The sequence below is a fragment of the Mobula hypostoma genome, chromosome 10, assembly GCF_963921235.1.
Source record: "Mobula hypostoma chromosome 10, sMobHyp1.1, whole genome shotgun sequence".
Classification (NCBI taxonomy): domain Eukaryota; kingdom Metazoa; phylum Chordata; class Chondrichthyes; order Myliobatiformes; family Myliobatidae; genus Mobula; species Mobula hypostoma.
This window is the reverse complement of record NC_086106.1, coordinates 26205923-26215436: the sequence shown is the minus strand read 5'-3', so window position 1 is coordinate 26215436 and position 9514 is coordinate 26205923. Positions and strand designations below refer to the sequence as shown.

Sequence of the window (9514 nt, the reverse complement as noted above, 5' to 3'; positions counted from 1 at the left end):
GGAGGCGGGGAGGTGGGGAGGCGGGAGACGGGGGAGGAGGGGAGAGGGGAGACGGGGAGAGGGGGAGGTGGGGAGGCGGGAGACGGGGAGGGGGGAGGTGGGGAGGCGGGAGACGGGGAGAGGGGGAGGTGGGGAGGCGGGAGACGGGGAGGTGGGGAGGCTAGGGGGGAGGTGGGGAGGCGGGAGACGGGGAGAGGGGGAGGTGGGGAGGCGGGAGACGGGGAGAGGGGGAGGTGGGGAGGCGGGAGACGGGGAGAGAGGGAGGTGGGGAGGCGGGAGACGGGGAGAGGGGAGGTGGGGAGGCGGGAGGCGGGGAGAGGGGGAGGTGGGGAGGCGGGAGACGGGGAGAGGGGGAGGTGGGGAGGCGGGAGACGGGGAGAGGGGGAGGTGGGGAGGCGGGGAGAGGGGGAGGTGGGGAGGAGAGAGACGGGGAGAGGGGGAGGTGGGGAGGCGGGAGACGGGGAGGTGGGGAGAGGGGAGACGGGGGAGGTGGGGAGAGGGGAGACGGGGGAGGTGGAGAGAGGGGAGACGGGGAGAGGAAAGATGGGGGAGGTGGGGAGAGGGGAGACGGGGGAGGTGGAGAGAGGGGAGACGGGGAGAGGAAAGACGGGGGAGGTGGAGAGAGGGGAGACGGGGGAGGTGGGGAGAGGGGAGACGGGGAGAGGAAAGACGGGGGAGGTGGAGAGAGGGGAGACGGGGAGAGGAAAGACGGGGGAGGTGGAGAGAGGGGAGACGGGGGAGGTGGGGAGAGGAAAGACGGGGGAGGTGGGGAGAGGAAAGACGGGGGAGGTGGAGAGAGGAAAGATGGGGGAGGTGGGGAGAGGGGAGACGGGGGAGGTGGAGAGAGGAAAGACGGGGGAGGTGGGGAGAGGAAAGACGGGGGAGGTGGAGAGAGGGGATAGGGCATACAGTAAAGGAGGTGGAGAGGTGAGGTGGAAGGGGAAGCAAGATAAAACTCACCCTATTGCAGAAGTTTTCAGTTGAATCCTCCACCCATTGCTAACAACACCAACCCCACCCCACACAGACAATGTCCTGACCCACAGTGCCTGACCCCCACAATCAAACATGGATCCCACAGCTGGGCACCAGCTTTGCGGTTCCCTCCATCCCCTCCTTTCGGTTCCTTCCCTTCCACCGTCCAGCAGCACGCACAGACACGCACCAGCACAGCCAAGGGCGTGCACAGATCACACGCATACACACACGCTCAAAATCCACACACAGGCACACACTCGCACACAGACACACGCACGCTCGGACCCAGCCCCGCGGGAGGGCGAGGGAGGTGCCCAGTACCAGATGAAGCGGTAGGTCAGCCAGGGCCTCGGGGTCGCAGTCGGTGAAGTTCCTGTCCCCAGCCGGATCAGTCAGTCTCCACAAGTGGGCTGTGGGCAAGTGAAAGATGAGGTAACATCACCTATGCCCGACACCGACAGAGAGTGGGAGGAAGTGGGGACTGAGCAGTGGGACAGCGAAGGGGGGAGGAATGGGACCGCGATGGAGGGTGGGAGGGTTGAGTAGTGGGAGAGGGGGCACGAGGGCTCAGGACGGGAAGGGAGAGGGGGAGGGTGAGGATGAGGCCACGGGACAGGGAGGTGGGGAACGAGGCTGTGGGACGGGGAGGGGGAGGGTGAGGCACGAGGCTGCGGGACAAGGGCAGGGTGTGGGTGGGGACGAGGCTGCGGGACTGGGAGAGGCAGGATGGGCATGAGGCCGCGGGAACAGGAGGGGGAGGGTGGGGGACAAGGCCATGGGAATGGGAGGGGGAGGGTGGGCACGAGGCCGCGGGACGAGGGGAGGGTGCGACGACTGCACTAGTCCCTTAGGGAGGGGTTGACAAGGGGGAGCTCTCCCATACCCACCGGCCAGTAGCAGGTGAGAGAGCCGGGCCCTGTCCCCCTCCCGGAGGTATCGCTGCTCCACGGCTCCCTGCAGCAACGATCCGGACAGACGGAGACGGGAACCGGAGCTGGCAGCCAATCCCCACACCCCACTCACACTAAAGGTGGGTGGGGAGGGAGGTAGAGTCGACAAAGGAGGATGAGGGGGTGAGAGAGAGTGATATGGGTAGGGGATAGAGAGAAAGAAGAGGAGGAAAGATGGGGTGAGAGGGGGGTCAGGGGAGAGTGGGGATGAGGGATTGCAGAGGGTGGGGAAAAGGGGAGAGTGGTAGTGGATGGGGAGAACAGTGATAAAAATTAGCAGATGTAAAATACACCCCTGTACCCCCGTTTCACAAATTACCTCTCCTCGAAATCTACCAACTGTTCTTCCTCAACTTCCTCTGCCCGTACCTGCTCCCCACCCCACACCCCTGGCCATCTCCCCACGCAGCATGGAAATTGGCACTTCAGCCCATCGTGCTGATACTGACCAGTAGGGCACTCCCTCTCCCCCACCCTTATCTCCCCATTCCCTCACCCATCTCCTCTCTCGCCCTTCCCCCCACTCCCGAGAGCACCCCCCCGAACCTCATTCACCCTTCCCTCTAAGGGTTGAGGGAGGCCTGAGAGAGGCAGCGAGGGACCCTGAGGGAGCACGGGATCATCGGACTTACGCAGCCAACCCCCGCAGCAGACGGGCAAAGGTTGCCATGGCAATGGGTCGTCTGGGAGCCAGCGTCTCCTGCATCACCTCCTCCCATCTCGGGGAGGCTCCTCCCTTGCACAGGCTCCTGTGGGTGCAGAGGGTGGAATAGAGGTCGCCCTCACGCAGGCCTGTCATGGGCAGGGTGGGGGGAGAAAAGAAGATCAGGAAATTAGTTACCGCCAGCAAAGTTGCCAGGATTCGGGGCTTCAACCTGTGTCTGACTCTATCCCTGCTGTCTCTGGGGGCTGGAGACAGGACAGGCCAGAGGGAGCCTTACCCTGTCCCTGGGAGTGTGTGATGGGACAGGGTGGGAGCCTCACCTCGTGTCTGACCCTGCCCCTTTTTTTTAAAATACAAAATATCTTTATTACAAATTCAGTGCTATATATACAAACCAGTGACTAACACAATTACTACACTACAAATAGACAATACACACTAAACTAAAATGTTCCCATCTCTGTCAATGATGGCAATAGCCCCCCGCAGAGCCCAATGGTCCCGGAACGCCTCTATGGTCACCACGGACTGCGTGTGTTCCCTCTCAATATTTACCCGGGCACGAACATACCCCCTAAACATGGCCAGGCAGTTTGCCCGGGCAGATCTTCCTGCCACCCATTTCCAAGACCCACGGATGGCTGATTTCGCCAGCCCCAGGAAGGTGACAAGAACATCCCTCATCCCTCCGTGCCCCCCTCCTTACTGGATGGATCAATAGGGTGGGGCTAAAATGCAACCAGAAGGCGAGAAGCAGCCCACGCAGATACGCTAAAAGGGACTGTAGCCTCACACACTCCATGTACGGGGGTACACGGTCTCCTCCAGCCCGCAGAAGTAGCATGCGGCTGGGAGATCCGTGTACAAACTAAAGAACTTATTGCAGGGCACTGCTCTATGCAGCACCCTCCCCCCCAGATCCCCCAGGTGGAAAGACCGACTGCCATGGCGTGTCGGGACGGTGGACAAGGGCTAGGAAGTGGAGGGTGTGGAGCAGCAGCCCATAGAGGTACCTCCTACCTGTATCCCTGAATGGGATTGTGGGTGTCGAGGAGAGATGGCTCAAGTTGTGTGGATTCGTCTCTCGGGTAAGGCTGCGGGGCCTGGGCCCGACGAGCAGCTCAGCCCGAGTCGTTCCACACACCTGAGCCGCACCGACATCCGCTGAGGCAGGGCAAGAGTCGGCCAGGACTCCACCCTCTGCCAGAGGAGGGGATTCCCGGCCTGAGGCAACCATGTTCCAGACTCTCAGTGGGTCCTGATAGAAGCCGGGCAGCCTCCGCAGAGCAGCACGGCTGACGCCCGCCAGTGGAGGCTGCATCTCATCGTGAAGACAGCAGCCCCTCCGGAGGAAGAAAGTCGCCAACACGTGCCACCTGGGAGGGTGCTCGGCGTACAGGAATCTCTGCAGAGTCCTGAGGTGGAGAGCCACCAGTCGCGTACGTACACACACCAGTGACTGTCCGCCCTCTCCCACTGGGACACTCAAGGCTGCTGCGGAGACCCAGTGTTTCCAGTTACCCCAGAAGTCCACTAATTTCTTTTGCATTCTCCTGACAATGGTTGTGCCAAGGTGACCATCCGGTACCACAACATGGAGGCCACCAGCTGGTTTATGACCACCACCCTGCCTCGATAGGAAAGCACCCTGAGAAAGCTCAGCTGGGCCTGACTATTGTCTCCAGGTCCTGCCAGTTCGCCAGCCAGGTCTCCCCAGGACTCAGGTAGACTCCCAGATAGAGGAGATGCTTAGTACTCCACTTAAAACTCTCATCTTCACCTGCCACTGACCCACTAACAGTCTGGAACATTTTGCCGAGTTGATCCTAGCAGAGGATGCTGCCGAGAAAACTTCTTGACACTCGCGCATCCTCCGCATTGGGAGTGTGTGACGGGACAGTGTGGGGGGAGTCTCACCCTGTGTCTGACCCTGTCCCTGGGAGTGTGTGACGGGACGGTGTGGAGGGAGCCTCACCCTGTGTCTGACCCTGTCCCTGGGAGTGTGTGACGGGACGGTGTGGGGGGAGCCTCATCCTATGTCTGACCCTGTCCCTGGGAGTGTGTGACGGGACGGTGTGGGGGGAGCCTCACCCTGTGTCTAACCCTGTCCCTGGGAGTGTGTGACGGGACGGTGTGGGGGGAGCCTCATCCTATGTCTAACCCTGTCCCTTTTTTTTAACAAAATTCTTTATTACAAATGTCGGTGCTATACAATATTTACAAAACCAGTGACTAACATATTTACTACACTACAAACAGACAATACATCTTAAACCAATATATTGCCATCCTCATCAATGATGGCATTTACACCCCGCGGAGCCCAACGGTCCCGGAACACCTCTACGGTCGCCGTGGACTGTGCGTATTCCTTTTCAATGTTCACCCGGGCACGAACATACCCCCTAAACATAGCCAGGCAGTCCGCCCAGAGAGAACCTCCTGCCACCCTTTTCCAGGAGCCACGGATGGCAATTTTCGCCAGCCCCAGGAGCAAGTTGACAAGGACATCCTCATCCCTCTGTGCCCCCCTCCTTACTGGAGACCATATATGAATAGGGTGGGACTGAAATGCAACCAGAAGGCGAGAAGCAGCCCACGCAAATACGCGAAAAGGGGCTGCAGCCTCACACACTCCACGTACATATGGTACACGGTCTCCTCCAGCCCGCAGAAGTGACACGCGGCTGGGAGATCCGTGTACAGACTAAAGAACTTATTGCAGGGCACCGCTTTGTACAGCACCCTCCAGCTGAGATCCCCAAGGTGCATGGGGAGGACTCCCTTGTAAAGGGACTTCCATTGGGGACCCCCCTCACCTCCAGGTGGAAAGACCGACCGCCATGGCGTGTCGGGACGGTGGACAAGGGCTAGGAAGTGGAGGGTGTGGAGCAGCAGCCCATAAAGGTACCTCCTGCCTGCATCCCTGAATGGGATTGTGGGTGTCGATGAGAGACGGCTCAAGTTGTGTGGATTCGTCTCTCGGGTAAGGCTGCGGGGCCTGGGCCCGACGAGCAGCTCAGCTTGAGTCGATCCACACACCTGAGCCGCACCGACATCCGTTGAGGCAGGGCAGGGGTCGGCCAGGACCCCGCCGTCTGCCAGAGGAGGGGATTCCCGGCCTGAGGCAACCATGTTCCAGACTCTCAGTGGGTCCTGATAGAAGCCGGGCAGCCTCTGCAAAGCAGCACGGCTGACACCCGCCGGCGGTAGCTGAATATCTTCGTGAAGGCAGCAGCCCCTCCGGAGGAAGAAAGTCGCCAACACGTGCCACCTGGGAGGGTGCTCGGCGTACAGGAATCTCTGCAGAGTCCTGAGGCGGAGAGCCGCCAGTCGTGTGCGTACACACACCAGCGACTGTCCGCCCTCTCCTACTGGGAGACTCAGAACCGCTGCAGAGACCCAGTGTTTCCTGTTTCCCCAGAAGAAGTCCACTAGCTTCCTCTGCATTCTCGCAACAAAAGGGGCAGGGGGGGCCAAGGTGACCATCCGGTACCACAACATGGAGGCCACCAGCTGGTTTATGGCCACCACCCTGCCTCGATAGGAAAGCACCCTGAGAAGGCCTGACCAGCGCCCTAGCCGGGCCATGACCTTTGTCTCCATGTCCTGCCAGTTCGCCAGCCAGGTCTCCCCAGAAGGACTCAGATAGAAAAGACGTCTGGTGCTCCACTCAAAAGCTCTCATCTCCTCCGGCAGGGAGTCCACCTGCCACTGGCCTACTAAGAGTCCGGAACATTTCGCCCAGTTGATCCTGGCGGAGGATGCCGCCGAGAAAACATCTTGGCACTCGCGCATCCTCCACAGGTCACAGGGGTCTGTCATCATGAGGAGTACGTCATCGGCGTAGGCCGAGAGGACGACCCCCATGTCCGGTTCGCGCAGAACCAGACCTGTCAGCCTTCGCCGAAGAAGGCCGAGGAATGGCTCGACACAGATCGCATACAGTTGACCGGACATGGGGCACCCTTGACGCACTCCTCTTCGGAAGTGGATAGGTCCTGTCAATGATTCGTTAATCTTAACTAGGCACTCTGCGGCAGAGTACAGGAGCCAAACTCGGGCCACAAAGTGTGGTCCGAGCCCAAAAGCCTGCAGGGTGCCCAGCAGGAAACTGTGGTCCACCCGGTCAAACGCCTTCTCCTGGTCAAGAGAAAGAAACGCTGCCGGGGTCCCAGTCTCCTGCAGTAAGTGGATCAGGTCCCGTACTAGGTGGACATTGTCCTGGATGGAGCGGCCCGGGACTGTGTAAGATTGGTCAGGATGGACCACCTGTCCAATTACCGAACCCAGACGGTTGGCCATTGCCCGGGCGAAGATCTTGTAGTCCGCGCACAAGAGGGAGACCGGCCGCCAGTTCTTTAGCAGGCGGAGGTCTCCCTTCTTGGGCAGTAGGACCACAACATCTCTTCGCCATGAGAGGGGCATTCCTCCGGTGGCTAGGCTCTCCCCTAGGACAAGGCTGTAATCATCCCCCAGGACATCCCAAAAAGCCTGATAAAACTCTACACTCAGTCCATCCAAACCAGGGGACTTGCCCCTCCGGAGTTGCCGAAGGGCAGTGGACAGCTCCTCCCGAGTCAGGGGGGCATCCAGACGCACTGCATCCTCTGGACTGACCTTAGGCAAATCCTTCCAGACCTCATTACACGCCTCCGCATTTGACGGATCAGGCGAGAATAAGGACCGATAGAATGAACGGACCTCGTTGTTAATTCCATCAGGGTCCGTGATGGAGGAGCCATCGGCAGCCAGCAATTCCACTAGCTGCTTTTGAACTCCCCGCCACCTCTCCAACGAGTAGAAGAAGGGTGAGCCACGGTCCAAATCCTGCAGCATTTGGATCCGTGACCTCACGTACGCACCTCGGGACTGCTGAAGCTGCAGGTCCCTTAGTGCGTCCTTCTTCTCCTGGTATTCCTGCCATAGCTGCTGGTCTCCAGTGGTCGGACCGAGGCGGGACTCCAGGTCAAGCAATGCTCTCTCAAGCCGCTCAATCTCAGAGCCCCGCCCTTTGGTCGACCCCCTAGTGTACTCCCGACATAAAAACCGGATGTGGGCTTTGCCCACGTCCCACCATAGCCGTAGGGAGCAGAACTCTCTCCGCCTCTCCTTCCAGGAGACCCAGAACACTCGGAACGAATCCCGGAATCGGCTGTCCTCCAGCAGCCGGTTGTTAAAATGCCAATACCCGGATCCCACCCGAGGGTGCAGAGGAATAAATTCCATCCACACAAGGTGATGATCCGAGCACGACACTGGCCGCATGGAGGACGCCGACACGCGGGAGGCGTAGGCCCGAGAGATGTAAATGCGGTCTATCCTGGAACCTCCTTCTCTAGACCTTCTCGAGAAGGCGCTAGAGTTGGGGTGAAAATTCCGCCAGCTGTCCACCAAGTCAAAGGAGCCGACTAGCTCCTTTAACTTTTTTGCTGATGCTGGGTCGCGTTGGAGGCCCGAACGGTCCTCCGCCTCGAGGGTACAATTGAAATCTCCCCCGAGGATTACGCAGTCCCCAGGATCGATGGAGCTCAGCAGGGTGGACAGCTGACAGAATAGGCGCGTCTGCATCACACCGCGCCTGGGAGCGTACACATTGATAAAATGCAATGGTACGCCATCCAGGCGCACAACCAGGTGGAGCAGACGGCCGGGCACAACGTCCTGGACTCTTTCAATTACTGGCTGGAAGGTCGGGGCCAACAGGATCGCCACCCCGCTAGAAATGGAGCTGAGGTGGCTCATGTAGACCCCGCCCTGCCACTCCAGGAGCCAAGCAGACTCGTCCCCAGGGATGGTATGGGTTTCCTGCAGGAAACTCACTGTATACCGCCCATCCCTGAGGACTGAGAGATTGTTATGCCTGCGAAGAGGACCCCTGCTGCCGTTTACATTGAGACTAGCTATGGTAAGCTTCATGGCGGGAGCACACTAGGTCTCAGCAGCTGCGCCCATTTCGGTGAGAGCGGAGGCGCCCTCCACCACACTGTCCGGAAAGAAAGCAAGGATACCTTTTGCTTTCCGGGCTCGAGCGGTACCAACGACACCCTGTGACCCGCCATCCCCCGTAGGAGCGAGGCTGCTTCTCCCTCTGATGTCCCTTACTAGGTCATCCAGGAAAGATTTTAGTTGCCGTCTGTCGTTCCCCGCCACAGCATTCCTCTTTCCCTTTCGTCCGAGGATGACTCGCAGGAACCTCACCAGCCTCGGCATGCTGGGCCAGCGAAGCGAGGCTAGCTGAGGCCGGTGCTTGGCACCCTCAGAGGTGAGAATGAAATGTTTAATTTCCACTACAGGTATCAATGGGGACTTCTCAGGAGGGGTGAGGATGTCCATTGTTTCACTATCGAAAGAGTCCCCCTCCAACCCGTCACTGCAGACAGAATCCCCATCCGGGCTCCCCGCATGTTCCAATAGATGGCTGCGCTTGTGACCCATACTGCGCAGCGGGCACCTCGCTCTTACCTGCCCGCTCCACCGTCGCATCAGCCTCATCCACATTTGCGACAGTGGAGGGACAATCCCCAGGGACTCCCTGCAAGTCATTTATTGCTGGGGTCGACGTGCACAGAATATCGTCCTCCCCAGGGGCAGGCATAGAGGGGAACCCGGCACCTTTGGTCCAAGGGATTCACAAGCCGCCTGGTGCTGAGAATGAGAGAGCTTTGCCTCGTCTCCTCTTACACTATTCGGTACACTGGCCTCCAGAGAGGCGCTGACTTGTAGGTCCTGGGTGGAGGCCTCCAGGGCTGCCTCATTTGTGCAAACAGGGCTATCACAAGCTTTTTGCACAACCACACCATCTACCCCAGGACTGGTGGCTACATCTGAGGACTCAGGTTTAGAACCAACCCCTACCCGGATTCCCACCCCTTCCTGGGACTCCCCCGCATCTACATCCCCTGCCCTCTTGCGGGAACGT

The 9514-nt window shown here is 59.6% G+C and overlaps 1 protein-coding gene across 6 annotated transcripts in view; it reads right to left on the bottom strand.

The window, feature by feature from the left end:
• tep1 (telomerase-associated protein 1) overlaps positions 1-9514 on the bottom strand; it is a 139307-nt gene that overhangs the window by 50024 nt on the left and 79769 nt on the right. For all 6 annotated transcript variants that reach the window (XM_063060160.1, XM_063060158.1, XM_063060159.1 and 3 more), the window contains exons 29-31: positions 2561-2720; positions 1866-2002; positions 1300-1388 (exon numbers count right to left, since the gene is read on the bottom strand). In XM_063060160.1, the coding sequence (XP_062916230.1) occupies positions 1300-1388; positions 1866-2002; positions 2561-2720 (386 nt within the window). The remainder of the gene's footprint in view (positions 1-1299; positions 1389-1865; positions 2003-2560; positions 2721-9514) is intronic.